Below are 18,107 nucleotides of genomic sequence, written 5' to 3'. Positions count from 1 at the left end.
GAAGGACAACATTGGAATGTTGAAGCTCTGGGCTTCTACCCGCCATTAGAAGCCCCCAACCACTTAATTCCAATGTTCTAATTATGGGTGATCACCTCCCTCAAGATCATCAACTGTTTCCAGTTCAGGACTTTCATTTGACTGCCATGTGTATTCTTCTTGTGCTAGTTCTGTTTTGTTTGCCTTAAGCTAATCCTTGAAAGCAATGATTGTAGGTGAAGGTGTTGGGAGTGGAGACAGTGGGTCCTGGCGTGAGATTATCACCTTACATTGGACAATATGCAATAACAATGACTCAGTTCCTGATGTCAAAATTGTCTTAAAGTGTACACAAAGCAAAGAAAGTAAGCTGGTATGAAAACGGTCCTGAGTTTGTTTATTCATGAGGTATTTAGTAAAATCACCAGACTATAGAGCAGAGATGTTCAGTAAGTCATGCAGTAGGGGTCAAATAATGTGTTGTCTACTGTGAACCTCGATAAATCACCCTTTCAAGTTTTCAATTAAGGTTGGTATTCCATTTAGTGTAGATGATAGACATTCCTTAGAATATTGTGAACAAGTGCTCTTCGTTTGTTTCAAATTGCAAAGCTTTGCAAACTAAATCATTACTGAACCTTCTTTTGCTGTTTCATCTACCATCAGTGTACCACAGATCCAAAAACATTGAAGCCCGGGGATGATCTGACTCCCGATGCCATCTATTTCTGCCAGCAGCTGGGCAGCAGGGCTACGCGAGTCTCGGATGTGGTGAGATCTAAAGACCCAGTAATTTACAAGGCCATCCAGGAGGGCATTGACCGGGTTAATCAAAGGGCGGCTTCCAATGCCCAAAGGGTTCAGAAATGGGCCTTACTGGAGAAGGATTTATCTATCGATGGGGGAGAGCTTGGTGAGTACTCACACAGTAGAATGATACACTTTAGTATTCACAGTTTATGGGGTAGAGATCAGCAAATATCCACATGCCAGCAAAGTAGTCAGTTGTACAGGGCACAATTGATGGGTGAGAGCTAAATAAGTACGCAGATGACAGTGGATACATTTATGCTATTCAGTTAATAGGGAGAGTTAGTCGGTAAATTTAGTTGGAAACATATCTATAAGACCTAATTTGCCTTACATGAACCGTTCAATAATTCACTAAGGGATTGCTAGCAGGTTTATGCCTATTTAGTAGTGTATGGAGATCTCCAACAAAAGTCTAACGTTCTCCACGCCCATTAATCCCACAAAATAGGTAGGAAGTAGGCATTTCAAGGCACAGTTTGACTTGGAGGTTTGGGAACACTGAACAGCGACAAATATGAGTTTTTGTCAGCATTCACAAGCTTCTCTGGTTCCACTTTGAGAATGGCCCAAAGTTTTCTCCAGCATAGAGCTATTGAAACTCCCCTTCCAAGGTAGGAAGAGAAAGAGATCACTCCCAGATATGTTGCGGGTGTTGAACAGAGGGGTTTGACAGGGAACCATATTTTACCCATGGAGAAAACACAGAGGAAATGAATGTATAGAGGAAATAAATATATAATTGGGCTTCTGCCTCTTCGGAGTTCTACGCTAGGAGGAACTTCACACAACAGGAATAGGATCCCCCTAAGAACTCCACAAAACCTTTCTAAGACTAGGCATGGAAACCAGTGTCTTGTGCAGCTTGCCATGCATATTCCTGGGAATGTTTGTGAATTTCAGAGATTCTTGAGTATATACTTGTGCATGGGTGTAAATCTTCAAGTGTGGATTTGCAACTTGCTTTGTTTTTTTGATCCATAGCTTTGTTTTGCTCCTATGTGAAACTGCCGTTTTGAATGGGAGACTTGTTGCTTCCCATAAAAACATCTAGTGGGGAGAGATGAGGTCCCTCACCAAACACCTCCATAGGAAAGATCTGAGGTCCTTCCTTTTGGAGGTATCTCTCACATGCCATCTGGTAGAAGAATACCTCTGGAAATTAAATATGTGCAGTGATTTTTGGTCATCCCATCTCCAAACATCACCCTCACTACAGAGTTCAGGAAGAAACTCAAGACTTGTCTCTTCGACTGAATCCTGCAGCCCAGTGCCTAGATACCTTCACAGGTGACAAGCCGTGCTATTCAAGCATCATACAAGTCAGTCTTACATGTTGATTAATCCAGTCATCCAGAAGAAAAGGACTAATCACTGGGAAGTATAGTTCCTCTAGAGCCTTTTTAATATACATTTTTAGTTTCTGATAGGAAGGTGAGACTGGTGTGTACCTCTTCTTCCGGCAACAAACACGCTTCCTCACTTGAGCAAAGCTCCAAACACAGATGTATTAAATGTAGCACACACTATGGTCAGGTATTTTTCTAAAGGATCACAGTTTGAATTACTTTTCCTCACAAAGGCAAACAAGAATATATTTAGAAGCCATTTCCTAATTCATCACTTGGCAACAGTCCATTCCATTACACTGCTTTCAATTTTGTGGCAAGATATGTACCTGAAGGACAGTACAACCTATTAAGTTTTAAGTCAATTGACACTTGATATTATTAGAGATAGTGAGTATAGTATTAGGTGTCTGGTGGAGAAGTAGGCAGAAAGCAGAGGAACCTGTATAACTGCTAGCAGATATCAGTAAATAGAACTTAAATAGAACTTGGAAGCCTGATAACTCCCAAACTAGTCTAAATTCACCATAAAATAGAAATCTGAAATCCATAGGGGGCATCGACTGCACAATGCTATTCCTCGTACTCTCTGATAGAAGTCCCTATGAACATGTACTGAAAGAGTAGCATATTTCCAGCAGCTTGTACTTCAAAGAGCTCTGCTAGCAATTCCCAATAAGTGAAAATATCACAACCTCATAACTCCCAAACCTACTCACTAGTTGACAGAGCACACTGCCACTACACCACTGATATCTCAAAACCTTGCTTGTCCAGCCACCATCCTTTCCTTCCTTTTTCAACCAACATAGGGCACGTCATGTCCACTAGCTCACCATCCTCTTTCCTTCATACTCCATATATAAACCTCAGTCTTATCAGCACCTGAGCTACCCATGCACAGGACATACCCCCCTCTCTGAATTCAACTGTCACCTAAATGGCTTGACTGAGACTTTGTTTGGCAACAATTGTTCTATTCTTACAATGACTTATTTTATACAACCACAATCTCTATTCACACATGGCCCAGATGTCGAGCAGAAGAGGCCGACTTTGGTGACTTTGGACACATGATCAGGTCATGCTAGGCCATTTTAAATTGGTAGGATGAAATCACAACCCGTTTAGCAGAATGGCTGACCAAGGGGAACTTCCTGCTTGGCCTGATGACCAGACCAAAGCTGGACAAATCTCCTTGCACATTTATTAATGTGGGTCCTGTAATGTTAAATGGGCATAGTTATAAACTAGTGCTCCACTTAGACCGCTGACATTTTCAAATGGAAAACTAAACTTCAAAAATACTCAAGAGCAGAAATGAACGCCTGCAGGCATGGAGCGGTGCCTGCAGACATGGCATGGTGGCAGTCCAAGTCCAATGCTGAACTTGGATGCTAAGCCAAGCCCAAATCGGATGATAAACAGCCATAGTTTCCTAGCACTTCACCAATGCCCATATGTCCATGATGAACCAGCCATTGGGGCCATATATAATTGGGCTTCACTGCTAGGATCCAGTCTCTGCCCTACAATGCTTGAAAAGTGGTTGCATAGCCCCCACATTTCCCTGGGAATAACTGCCCCTGACACTTTTCAATTTACATATGTGGCAAATTGTATTAAGTGTTATATGTTTACTATAAGTTGATTGTTTATTATACTATGCTATCTAGCGATAACAAACTTGACATGCTTAACTATGGTTACAGCACTAGTGTTCGCCGCAAAATTAAGCTTCCTCATGGCAACAATAAATATCTTTTGAGGTGACTGTGATCCCAAATCCAGAATGCATCTAGTTAATATGCAAACATATGAATTTGCTAATTGCTGATCACACGTGGTCATATAAACTACATACTAGACAATTTCTACATTCTAATTGGACAAAGTATACTTCCGCCCTTGGTGCAATTATCTGATGTGACATATCAAATTTCAATGAACACACTAACTATATTTATAAGTATTTTACAAATATAATGCAAAACATCTCCTATACTGGTCACTTAAAATTTCTATTACCATGATGTAGAAGTGATAAAAGACTTATATCACAATTATTAGTGTTTAAATATACACTAATGTTTATAAGGCTACAAACTTGTAACAACAAGAGAGGAAGGGAACAAGACACTCCTCCCCTCGGGCGAAATCCAAAAGAACAACAGAGAAGCGTCACAACAATAATGACTACAATAAGAGCAAGCAAGTAGCCTAGCTCACAGTCTAGGTTGACTGTTAAGGAATTCGGCCACTCCTGGTGGGGCCCGATGATGAAGCATGTCACCAACCAGGTTTGTGAGTGAGGGCTTTCAAAACAACCTGATGAGGTTTCCTTAACAGTCAACCTAGACTGTGAGCCAGGCTACTTGCTTGCTCTTATTGTAGTCATTATTGTTGTGACGCTCCTCTGTTGTTTTTTTGTATAGGGCTAAAAAAACATAAAATGCATGCTATAACATAGTCGCTATACTAGTAGACAGGTTTTTGACTGTCCCATAATATACAACACACCTGTAAACTATCAAGTTCAAGAATTTATATAGCGCACTACTCACCCAGAGGGTCTCAAGGCGCTTGGGGAGGGGGATCATTATTTATCGAATAGCCAGGTTTTAAGTTCTTTTCTGAAGGAGATGTGGTTCTGTGTAAGGTGGAGGTGAGTGGGGAGTGAGTTCCAGGTCTTGGCCGCCAAGTAGGAGAAGGATCTACCTCCCATGGTGGATCTTTGGATACGCGGAACTGCGGCGAGGCCTTGATTCGAGGATCTTAGTTGGCGGGTGGGTGTGTAGAAGTATAGTCGAGTGTTGAGGCATTCGGGTCCTAGTTTGTAGAGGGCCTTGTGTGTGTGGGTGAGGAGACGGAATGTTATTCTTTTGTTTACGGGAAGCCAGTGGAGGTCTTTCAGGTGGCCGGTAATGTGATCTTGGCGAGGGATGTCCAAAATGAGTCTCGCTGATGTGTTTTGGATGCGTTGGAGTTTTTTCTGTAATTTGGCTGTAGTTCCGGCATAGAGGGTGTTTCCGTAGTCTAGCCGACTCGTAACCAGTGCGTGGGTGACAGTCTTTCTTGTCTCGGTGGGGATCCAGTGGAATATTTTTTTGAGCATACGAAGTACGTTGAAGCAGGAGGATGAGACGGCGTTGACTTGTTTGGTCATCGAGAGTGAGGAGTCTAGGATGAAGCCAAGGTTACGTGCGTGGTCTGTGGGTGTGGGTGATGAGCCCAGGTCCGAAGGCCACCATGAGTCGTCCCAGGCAGAGGGGGATGATCCTAGGATGAGCACTTCCGTTTTGTCTGAGTTAAGTTTTAGGCGTTTTTTTTTTCATCCATTCGGCTACTTCTTTCATGCCTTCGTGGAGATTGGTTTTGGCGGTGTTGGGGTCTTTGGTGAGGGAAAGGATCAGCTGGATGTCGTCAGCGTAGGAGATGATGTTAAGGTTGTGTTGACGCGCGATGGAAGCGAGTGAACTCATGTAAACGTTGAAGAGGGTGGGACTGAGTGATGATCTTTGTGGAACACCGCAGATGACTTCGGTGGCCTCTGATTTGAATGGGGGAAGTCGGACTCTCTGTGTTCTCCCGGCTAGGAACGAGATGATCCAGTCCAAGGCTTTTCCTTTTATGCCGATGTTGCTGAGTATGAGGGTGCTGTGACAGACAGTGTCGAAGGCGGCGGAGAGGTCGAGTAGAATGAGGGCCACTGTTTCTCCGTTGTCCAGTAGTGTTTGGATGTCGTCTGTTGCTGCGATGAGGGCGGTTTTGGTGCTGTGTTTGGCTCGAAAGCTGGACTGAGAGGGATCGAGGGAGTTGTTGGATTCGAGGAAGGCGGCGAGTTGGCTATTGACGGGTTTCTCGATGACTTTGGCCGGGAATGGGAAGAGGGATATGGGCTGGTAGTTTTTAAGTTCAGAGGGGTCTGCTCTGGGTTTCTTCAGGAGGGCGCTGACTTCGGCATGTTTCCAGCTTTCTGGGAAGGTAGCAGAGTTGAAGGAGCAGTTGATGACATCACGGAGATGGGGTGCGATGATAGAGTCTGCTTTGTTGAAGATGTGGTGGGGACATGGGTCGGTTGGCGAGCCAGAGTGGATGGAATTCATTAGGCGGGTGGTGTCATCAGTGGTGATTGGGTTCCAGGCGCTGCGGTTGTTAGGGGGCGGTTTAGGTTCTGAAGGGGTTGGAGAGGATTGTTCGTTGGAACTGTTTTCGAAGCTGTTATGTATGTCGACAATTTTGTTGTAGAAGAAGGAGGATAACGAGTCGCAGAGGTCTTGGGAGGGAGTGATGTCATTTGAGGCTGCGGTGGGGTTGGTGAATTCTTTGACGATGTTGAATAGTTCCTTGCTGTTATGGGCGTTGTTGTCGAGTCGATTCTTGAATGCTGATTTCTTGGTTGATCGAATTAGCTGGTGGTGTTTGCGGGTGGCTGCCTTGAAGGTGGTCATGTTGTCGGTGGTTGGGTTTTTTCTCCATGTTTTCTCGAGGGTACGGCATAGCTTCTTGGATTTCTTAAGGTCATCGTTAAACCAGGGTGCCTTTTTGCTGTCTTGTTTGGTGTGATGGTTTTTCAAGGGTGCTAGTTCGTCAGCGCTATGAGTGATCCATTGTTTGAATTTGATGGCAGCTTGGTTTGGGTCCGATGAGAGGGTGGGTGGGTTTTGGTTGAGCAATGTGAGGAGTTGGTCGGTGGTGATTTTGTTCCATTTTCTTTGGGGAATAGGTTGTGGGGGGTAGTGGGTCGAGGTGGTTTTGTAGTTGAAGTGAACGCAACTGTGGTCCATCCAATGGAGGGCTGTGGTGCGATCGAAGGAGATGTGTTCGCTGGAGGTGAAGATTGGGTCGAGCGTGTGTCCGGCTACATGGGTGGGGGTGTCAACAAGTTGTTTGAGGCCGAGATTGGCCAGGTTGTCAAGAAGAGTGGTGGTGTTGCTGTCGTTTTTCTTTTCCAGGTGGAAGTTGAGGTCTCCTAGTAGAATGTAGTTCACGGAGGCGAGGGCATGTGGACTGATGAAGTCAGTGATGTCCTCGTTGAATTGTTTACGTTTTCCTGGACGCCTGTAGATGAGGGTGCCTCTGAGTGTGGTCCTAGGGTCGGTGTGGATATGGAAGTGAAGGTGTTCGGCGGTTGTAAGGTTATCGTCGGAGCTGGTCGTGATTTTGATGGTGTTCTTATGGATGATGGCGAAGCCTCCTCCTGTTTGGGCGGTGCGGTCTTTTCGGATGATCTTGTAATTGTCCGGTATGGCTATGGCGATGTCAGGTGTTGATGATGCGTTCATCCATGTTTCAGTAAGGAAGGCGACGTCTGGTGATGTAGTGTCGAGTAGATCCCAGAGTTCAGTGGCGTGTCTGTGGACCGAGCGGGTGTTCAGCAGGATGCACTTCAGGTGGTTAGAGTCAGAGTTGTGTTTGGGGTTAGTGGATGTGGTATGGGTCTTGATGCTGGTAAATTTGCAGGAGTGGCAAGCGAAGGGACCGTGGGTACGTCCCGGGGTAGCTTTGTAGCATTGAGGTGTACGTCCGGGCTTAAGGGCTGAGAGGGTAGCGGTGTCATACGTTATGCAGGCGGGGTGGATTTTACGGGGGCCAGAGGGTCTGCTGCTGGGCGTGGTCCAGGCGCGGACGGGCGTAGACCGGCTTACCTTTGGCGCACCTTCGGCGCGCATGGGGCGCGATCGCTGCTCGTGAACGCTGCGCGCATATGCATCTGTCATAAGTGGATAGTGGAGGAGGCGGGGCGAGGGAGGGTCAGCTGGGAGGCGGTAGCGGGGAGGAGACACGGGTTAGGAGGGACACAACAACAACAACAAAATGGCTGCTTACTACTAAAGGCGAAACGGGGCACAGCCGAGGACCGGCAATGAATGATTTAGCCGTCTGCGCTAATTATATTTCCAAAACAAAGCAGCGCTAACGTGCACTATGCAAATCAGCTGATACAGTTTCTATTTATAAATGCGCTGGCTACGTTGCTTTCAGTTCGGCAAAGCTGTGCAAGTGGTACTGAAGCAGAGTCAGAATATAATTGCAGCCATTTAATAGGTGCATAAAATAAGATAAATATTGACAAAACATACTGTAAACTTGTTATATATAAGGTCCAATATTTCAATTATCAAAGAGAATTTAGTTTAAATGATATCTGTGAGGATTAAAATGTGATGGGAGGATTAGGAAGACATTGTGTGGGGGCAGGTTTGCTTAATTTGAACTTATTAGATAGAAAACAATTGCTGTTTATCTAAAAAGAAAGCGCAGAGAGGAAAAGTGAGTTTAGTGTTAGTGAAGATAAACATTCTTTCATCTTCCACCTTTCACAACCACCTGGATAACTTCTTTCAATACTTCATCATTCTCCATTGCATCTAGCCACTCATTGTCACTCATCGCACCAAGGCTCCATTGAACGACATCACTCACTACAGCCCCTCCTCTTTCACTCTGCACTATTGCCTCTTTATCCACACATTCCAAATTTAATGGCAAATGAGATAGCAAATCATCTTGAACATTTCACCAGCCCAGAATATAAAGAATGGTGCAATTGCATTCTTGTAATTGAGCTGCTAACATAGCAAATCTCACAGAACCCTTATCAGCTCCAAACATTTTTTGTATGGAGTATAATCTGGCTCTGAACTCATCTAACTTGTGGCCATTCTACAAAAAACATACTTTTGGTAAAATGGTATACAAGGAACCCAGTCTACCATTAACTCCACTTTTTTGTTCCGAATGAACTAATTCTGTTTTGGTCTATTCTTCCTACTGAGACTGTTGTCATCACTGTCTCATACAGTGGCCTGTCACATTTGAGAAAAATGTTTCTTAAGTCCACACTTGCTACACTCCTTCCCAACCACAAAACAATTTTTTGCATAAGAAGTATTGCTATAGATGCAACACCTTCCTCACACCTTGAAAGCGACACTCCTCTCCACATTTTACCAGTAGTCTTAGAAAGTTGTCACCACATAACCTCCCAACTCATCTACTGATGACACTTCATTGCTTCTTCTTACATCCCTCCTTTCCATTTCCTTATACAATACTCTGATTCTTCAGCTGTTCTCGCTATCTCAATTGCATCTTTCATGGAAGGATTATTGACAGATTACAATTTTTCTTGCATTTTCCTACTTTTACATTGGACTATCAATCGATCCCTTATCATTTTGTAAGTCAGAGACCCAAATTGACACTTAATTGACTGTCACTGCTTAAGTAAAAAATAATCAACCAACTCTCCGGGTCTTTGTGGCTGCGTGTCAAACTTGTACTTCCTCACAAGCACTTTACTTTCTTTGGAAACCTCAAGTCAAGCCTTTTCCTTTTTCTGTACACATCTGCGGTAGGCTGTCCATCTTGATCCATTACTGGGTTGGTGTAGTCTACGTTTCTAAGTTACTAACGACTCATCCAGGAGGGCCTCGCCCTGATGGCAGAGTAAACGCCGATCCAGAGAAGAATGGTGCATGGCACGCACTGAATAAAGAAATCGTCCTCCACTGGACCTTTAATCGTGACATGAGTGAAACTGTATGCTCGATCATAGGAGCATTGCCCAAATTTTCTTGGAGCCCATGCAGTGACGGTTCAGACGTCGACCATTACATTAATGTGCTCACATTTCGCATCTATCCTGACGAAGACCCCAGCATGAGGCAAGAATAACCCTTACTCACACACAGGGGTCGAAACGTAGACTACACCAACCCAACACGCCATAGGACTCAACGCAATGGATTTGTCTAGCCTATATGTGATGTGATTAGGGAACATGTGTACTAGCTTTAGTGTAAAGGCCTACTGATTTTAATGTGATGCCATCAATGTCACACTACCTTTACCCATTCCCTCACAAACCCAATCACATCCCCTCCTTCCTTCACTGAGAGTACCATCGCTGTAATGATTTGAAAATTACGCTTAGAAACTTTGAAGAGTAAAAGTTACTTCTGTGATGTAGTAATTATATCCTACAAGATTGTAAGAATGAATTTAATTAGACTTTGAATATTGCAAACTTTATTGTTCATGTTGTTCATCAATGAATAATGATATATGTATGTGGTGAACGTTTCTATGGAGTAATACAGAATATCTATGAATAATTGCACAAACTCGGACCATTTTCCTTGTACTTACTTATAAACCCAGGTCCATGAGTTTTTAGGGTGCACCCCGTTAAAACTCAATATGCCTATTTTTAATGGGAATATTTCACAGATAAGGCAGGTGTTGAGCAGCTGCAAGGGGTTATTATTTTTCTAGCTGCAATTTATGCTCCAAATCTAGGCCAAAAAGAATTCCAGAGAAACACAGATAAACAAAAGGCAACAGGACAATTACCAGGGGGAGAAGAATGGAATTAGGTGCTTGACAAAGCCCCGCAACACATCAGGGGGCAGTGTATCTATTTCAGTGAAAAGTACTGGTGGCTATCAGATCTCTTCCTGCTTTTTTCTTAAATCCTTGTGTGATTAGCCTTAAGTCAGAACATTGCAGAAACTGTGCAGAAACAGGCACAGTAGTTCCCTAATAGCAGAAACAAGGGTATTGTAGTATACTTGTGATCCTCACAAGATGGCCACCTCTGGTCATTAGTCCTTCCTTCGTGTTTCCAACTCCACAGCCTCCCTGAATACCTGTGTGCATTCTACCTTGTACTGTTTGAGAGTTCCACTCTTGTCAGTTGATGTCTGATCAGCTGGTGAGGTGTACGCTCTGCTGTGTCTTAATAAATCTATCTTGTAACTTACTAAGAAGTGCCCTGCTAATTACCAAAACCATTTACAACAGGCATCTATCCTATCTCTCTTAAATGTGTTAGTCAATCATCTTAGTGCCCCAGCTAATACACACATACCAGGTGGGATTAATTGCAAAACGCAGAGGACAACACCAAAAAGTCATTCACCTCATTGATGCAGCAAACAAACTGGGAAAGAGAGCCATGTGTTTGCCATTTGTTGTGGCTTAGTGATGGTAAATTTATGAAACATGGAAGTAAGTTTCTTAGGGCATCCTTACCATAGGCAACTAGAATCTTGCCTAGGTCAGTGTTGACAGCACAATGCTCAGTGCACCAACGTCAAGCAGACTTTCAAACATTGTCAGTTTGATCTCGCTGCTTAAACGGGCTCGTGGGCAATGATTGTACCAACATTAAAGAAACCGGAGAAGATACATTAAGCATTTGTGTCCTTTATTCCAACAACTTAAGATTGGGGACGAGTGCCTGCTGGAGACAAGAGTACGACCACCAGTTTCCCCATGAACCCATCTTCATTGATGACACTCAGGCTACAGTGGATCGAACCAGGAATTACTTCAGGTCCCTGGCCAAAGTGACTACAATTACACTGAAATAGGAGAAACATTGAAGCATCAGAGAACATTTTTTGTGTGACTGCAGCTGAGGTGAAAATCATGGTGAGAGCAGTGGTGAGGATTGTGGTGGCACCACAGGCCCAATAGTGACATAAAAGCAGAGGAGCCATTTGTTGTGGCAGCAGCAGTATTAACAATGGCAGTTGAAGCCTTGGGCCCAATCGTGACGTAATGCAGAAGGATCACGGTTTTCTTCATGTGGAATTAAGGCTGTGACGAGGTTTTGCATCGCGAAGGCCTGCTGTGTGCACCATTGGCAACTGTGAATACAAACTTTTCCAGCTATCGCAACAAGAATTTTAGATTCTTTTAAGGCCACAGAGGCGAAGATTATGCTTTCTCAATTTTTTTACTGACTCAACAGCAGCAAATGAAAATAATATACATTAGTCAAAAACATAATTTCCCATGAGGCTTTGAACTACGCCTCCTCAAACAACCAATAGCAGAAACAAGGGTATTGTAGTATACTTGTGATGCTCACAAGATGGCCACCTCTGGTCATTAGTCCTTCTTTCGTGTTTCCAACTCCACAGCCTCCCTGAATACCTGTGTGCATTCTACCTTGTACTGTTTGAGAGTTCCACTCTTGTCAGTTGATGTCTGATCAGCTGGTGAGGTGTACGCTCTGCTGTGTCTTAATAAATCTATCTTGTAACTTACTAAGAAGTGCCCTGCTAATTACTAAAACCATTTACAACAGGCATCTATCCTATCTCTCTTAAATGTGTTAGTCAATCATCTTAGTGCCCCAGCTAATACACACATACCAGGTGGGATTAATTGCAAAACGCAGAGGACTACACCAAAAAGTCATTCACCTCATTGATGCAGCGAACAAACTGGGAAAGAGAGCCATGTTTTTGCCATTTGTTGTGGCTTAGTGATGGTAATTTTATGAAACATGGAAGTAAGTTTCTTAGGGCATCCTTAGCCTAGGCAACTAGAATATTGCCTAGGTCAGTGTTGACAGCACAATCATAATGAACAAAATAGTGAGGCGCCTATCTTGGCTTCCTCTTTCTTTGCAAACCAGTCTATAATCTTGAAAATGAAGAACAGTTCCAACTCTCAATGGAGAGAAATAACAGCAGATATAATTCTCAACAGAGAATATCCTCCATGAATCCTGGGAGCCACATCCATCCTCCAGCAACAAGGTGATCCGTCTCCAGAAGTAGCAGAAACTTTATTCTGTTTAGAATCGTTCACTGAAAATAGAAACAAGTTTGACAATAGAAATCCACAAGGTTTAATGGCTCAGGGTGGGTATTAACAAAGCATATAGTATAGAAATCAGACAACATAGCAGCTGATATTAACTGTCCCAACGGGTGGGATAAATCTCTCCTCCGTGTCCTTAATATAATCTAAAATTCTTGTTGCAATAGCTGGAAAATGTTGTATTCTATGTCAGGAACGGAGGCTTCAGATTATGCTGGTGCAAAGCTCATCAATTACAACCGATGAAACATGCGAAATAGGTTTGTAATAAAACACCTTAAGCATAGAATCTGAAGACCAGTCAGCAGCTTTCAAGATGTCCTCTAAACGAGAGCCTAGCATGTATGCTTTAGAGGCCATGGCACCTCTAGCAGAATGAGCACCATATACAGAAATATCAATGCCTGCTTCTGACATAACCCATCTTACCCACCTAGGCAAGGTGGCCACTGAGACCGGTCTAAAGGGTTTTTGTATCGCTAACAACAATTGACCCAACGGTTCAGACCTATGCACAAGAGTGCACTCTTCATCAACATTTAAACATTGCAAAACACATAACTTATCATTGTGTGGAAAAGCAGGGTACTCAACCGAATGTGACATGGTTTTGGTCCATCTCGTAATGATGAAAGAGACACCCTGCGGAGGGAACATTCTTCGGGCCAGATCCAAAGCACACACATCAGACACTCTGCGGCATGAGATCAACATAACAACATTGTGAGTTTGACCGATAACTGCTTCAATGATAAATCTTTATTATCAGGCCAAGATTCCAGTAAGGACAAAACTTTAGAAACGTCTCATAAAGTGGAATACCTGGGACGTGGTGTGTTACCCACCCTAATACCTTTGAGCATTTAACACACTAGGGAATGCATCTCCACAGGCTTACCATCAATGAGATTATGCCCTGCCGAAAGTGCTGATCTGAAATTGTTAACTGACCTGTATGAGAGACCAGATTCAGCACATTCTAACAGAAAATTCAAGACTTCTTTTACATCCGATCCACAGAATCCACCTGCCATTGAAGGCACCAACCCACCCATCGCTTCCAGGAAGCTGAATACCTTTTGCGGGTGGATGGAGCCCAAGCTTGCTGTATAAAGCCGCCTGCTGCCGGTGAAAGGCCTTCAATGCTCTCGTGTCTCCTGAGAGTGTCCTCACCATGCGGACAGTTGGTTCTGCAGGACCAGCGGATGGGGAGCTCCCACTGGGTCCTGTAGAATCCTCTGGAATACAGGAATCTGAAAGGGTAAATCCACTTACAACTCCAATAGTGTCGGAAACCAGGACTGAGTCTTTCACAAGGGTGTCACCAACACTATTGAAGCCGCTTGAGGACGGACTAGGGCCGCCACTCTCGGGGTCAGACCAAAGGGAGGAAAGGCATAGTTCCTCTGAGACCCCCAATGCTGGAGGAATGCATCCGTTCCCATAGCCATCGGGTCCGGTCTCCAACTGAAGAATTGTGGGAGATGGGCATTGAGTCGGGATGCAAAGAAATCTATCTTGCAGGGACCTCACATACCCATGATCTCCACAAACAAGGAAGGACAAACCCTCCAGTCGCTGTAATCCCTCAGGAATCTGGAGTTCCAATCCGCTACCTGTTTTAACTTGTCCGGCAGGTATTTTGCTATGGCATTGATCTTGTGGTCCAGGCAAAAGTGCCAGAACTCCTTTACTATGTTGGCCATCATACAAGATCTCGTTCCTCCTAGGCGATTGATGTATCTTACCGCCGACACATTGTCCATCCATAAAAGGATGCAACAATTGCTCTTCACAGGAGATACTAATTTTATGGCAAAGGAGCCTGCAAGCAGTTCGAGGCAGTTGATGTGCAACTTTACCTCATCGGCTGACCAGCGTCTTTCGGTGCAAAAGTCTCTACTTTGAGCGCCCCAGCTCCAGCGGCTGGCATCATACTTTACTTTTGACGTCTGGAGAGGCGCCAAAAATCGCTCTTCCAAGCTGCCATGTGCTCCAGCCACCAGAGAAGTTCTTCCCGAGCTTCTGGAGACAGGGGAATTAGGTGCTTGTAAGAAAACCTCTTTGGTATGTAGTAAATCTTGCGACGTTGCAAGGCTCGGTAATGTAGGGGACCTGGAAATATGGCTTGGATAGAGGATGCCAGGAGGCCCACTATTCTCTCTAAGACTCACAATTACATCATCTGTTTGGACAGGGTGCTCCTGATCTCTCGCTTGAAAGACCTGAGATTGGTCAAGGGGAGAAGCAGTTGGGCAGGTACTGAATTTATCTGAAACCCTAGGAAGTCTACCTGCTGGCTCGGTATGACCATGGATTTTTAGGAGTTTATGATGAAACCTAACTCCTGTAACAGGGACATCATCCATTCTAAATGAGTAAGGAGAAGGCTTCGGTCCTGGGCCAGGAGTAGCATGTCGTTGAGGTAGACGATAATGCGCACTCTCATTTATCGAAGCCGGGTTACAACCGGCATTAACAGCTTGGTGAATACCCATGTAGCTGATGACAGGACGAAAGGCAGTGTGCGATAGTGGTACCATTGCCCTTTCCATTGGAACTGAAGAAATTCTGATGAGAAGGGCAAATGGGGACTGTGAGATAGGCATCCTTCACTTCCAATCAGACCATCCAGCCCTGTTCTAACAAGAGATCTCTCAATAGATGGATTCCTTCCATCTTGAAATGCCTGTACATCACAAACGGGTTGAGGTCTGTGAGGTTTAGAACCAATCTCTAACCTCCTCCTTTCTTTTAGACCAGGAAAACGTTTCTGAAAAACCCTCCGGGGATGAAGGGTCCTACAGCAATAGCTTGCTTGGCCAAAAGATCTTGAAGTTCAGAGTCTATAAAATTCTGTTCTTGAAGGGAAAAAAGGAGAGGACGAGGAGGGGTCAGCTGAAAAGGGAAATCTAGAAGTTCTATCTGGTGTTCTTAGACCGTGTGGAGAATCCACGCATCCATGGTCAGATGTGTCCAATTCACAAAAAAATTTAACAATCTGCCCCCGAGGGGGATCATTGGAAACAGCAAGGGACTTACCAGATGACTGGGTGTTGAAGTTTTTGTAACCTCAGTTAACACCTCTGTGAAAGCGGCCTTGGACACCGTGGAACCTGGATGGATAAAAGCCCACTTGGTCTGGCTCATGGGTGTACCCCCTGCGCTGAGGGGCAAAACCTCTCTGAGGACTGGGATTGACGTAGCCGCCGGTCAAGCATCCCCTGCCACGACTGGCCCTACCAGAGACCTGGTGGAAGACTCTTTTCAAAGAAGATTGGGAATTGTCCAAGGAGGCCAATGTACTAAGAAATTTGGCTATGTCCTTGACGAACTTTTCGCCAAATAGTTGTCCCTCGGCCAGCGGGCCCAGCTTGGCTGCAGCTATCTCCACAAGTTGCGGGTCGATTCTCAAGAGTACGGATTTGCGGCGTTCGGAGGACAGGACGCAATCAGCGTTTCCAAGGAGAAAGATTGTCCTCTGGGTCTACTCAACCAGGAACTCGGGATGAATAGCGGCTCCAGTCTCTTGCGCCTGAAGGGCTAGCTCAAGAATTTTGGCCAAAGGGCCGGCAATGTCCAACACTTTTTCCCGACATGCCTGTGGGGCGCGGTCGATACCCTTTTTTGGGTCTTTTTTTATTTCTTCAAAAAGGTGGTCATCATAGAGTCAATATCTGGGGTAACTGCCACCTTATGCCCTCGGTCAGGTTCCAGTGTGCGTCTCACTGTGTGGGGGGGGGGCAGTCCCAGCCTGAGCGCAAGGCGCGAACAGGTGAGCGCAAGCAGCGCTTACAGGCAGCAATCGGAAAGGAGTACAAAGGGGGAAAACCAAACTACAGAGCAACACGCGCTCCTTGAGTGAAAAAAGCTAAATCAAAGAACACGTATATTCAACATCAATACAATAACAGTGCATATAACGTAAATAATCACTATTAATCAGCAAGTGATACAACGTGGAATCAAATAGAGAGGCACTTATCTTGAATGTGGAGCAGCAAAGAAAGAGGAAGCCAAAATGGTGCCTCTCTATTTTGTTCATTATGATGTGTTTCTATTGGTTGTTTGAGGTGGCGTGGTTCAAAGCCTCATGGGAAATTATGTTTTTTACAAATGTACTTTATTTTCATTGGCTGCTGTTGAGTCAGTAAAGAAATTGAGAAAGCATAATCTGAAGCCTCTGGTCCTGACATAGAATCAGCACAGCTGTAGTGTCACCACCGGCCATTTTGAAGCAGTATTGTCTCGTCGTGGGAACATTACAACCGTCACGTCCATCATGGCCATTTTGGATCGGATTGAGCAGTGTATGGTCGGCAGTAATTTATGTGGATGCATCGGCCGGTTCAGGCGCGTGTAGGCGTCACAGTAGATCATGATGTGGCAAGTGCAGTGGATATATTGAGAATGTGTTAGAAATCACAGAAGGGTTGGAGAAAAGTCTTGGCAGTGGAAACAAGTAAAAATGAAGTAAGATTAGATTCCTTAAAAAATCTGGCTGCATTGGGAATCGGTGTGGAGCTGTGTGAATATTTTGGGGCTGAACAGTATCTTGAGAAGGAAACAAAAACAATGCACATATAGATTGCTTTCATATATTTCTTTATTTGCAAGTTTGGGTATTTGGAGAATATTTTTGTATCTTTTCTTTTACTCATATCTCTGAACAAGTATTGCTTTGCCATGAGTGTTTCTTTATGGTTTGCCTAATGTTTTTTTGATTTGCAGGTTTGGCGATATGAAGAATAATTATTTTGTTGCTTATATTTCTGACAATATTCAATGTTTATATTTGTTATCCTTAGCTTGGACAGTTGTTTAACAGAACTTATGACTGTGGCAAACATGACTCAGTCACCACAGTATTTGTCGGATGAGGGGGTTCCAATTCTGCCTTGGAAAAGTTGGAAGCAGCTTTTCAATTCATATTCCGTTGCAATTGGCGGTGAAGTTATTTTGGTGTCAGGTAACAGGCAATTTTGCTACATAATATGGGTATTGGTGGCAGAATGTGTATGAGAGTTTGGATCAGATCACTGTCAGGGATGGGAAAGTGAATCAGACAATATATACGGTATATCTGTGTTGATGCAAGAGAATCGTTTTGGTTCTCAAATAAATGTTGAATTGAAAAGGCACACGGTTCTCACACTTGCATAGGCAAAACAGGAGAAAATCTGGAGTTATGTGGCATCCTTGAAAATATTAGCCCCTACCTGCAAATTTGGTTTGATTCCATAGTTATGGGTTCAGATTGTCAGATGTACCAACAACATGAAGATGCAAGAGAAACATCTAAGAAGATGTGGAAGCAGCCATAGCCATTGTACATATGAAGAATAC

At 44.1% G+C, this 18,107-nt stretch overlaps 1 protein-coding gene across 1 annotated transcript in view; it reads left to right on the top strand.

Moving 5' to 3' along the window:
* Positions 1 to 18,107, top strand: part of LOC147725889 (long-chain-fatty-acid--CoA ligase ACSBG2-like) — a 380,881-nt gene that overhangs the window by 346,730 nt on the left and 16,044 nt on the right. The window contains exon 13 of the mRNA XM_086960034.1: positions 646 to 892. Coding sequence (XP_086816160.1) covers positions 646 to 892 — 247 coding nt within the window. The remainder of the gene's footprint in view (positions 1 to 645; positions 893 to 18,107) is intronic.

The sequence above is a fragment of the Lissotriton vulgaris genome, chromosome 3_1 (genome assembly GCF_964263255.1).
Source record: "Lissotriton vulgaris chromosome 3_1, aLisVul1.2, whole genome shotgun sequence".
Taxonomy (NCBI): Eukaryota; Metazoa; Chordata; class Amphibia; order Caudata; family Salamandridae; genus Lissotriton; species Lissotriton vulgaris.
Note: the sequence above shows the minus strand (reverse complement) of the source record. Positions and strands in the feature narration are given on the sequence as shown.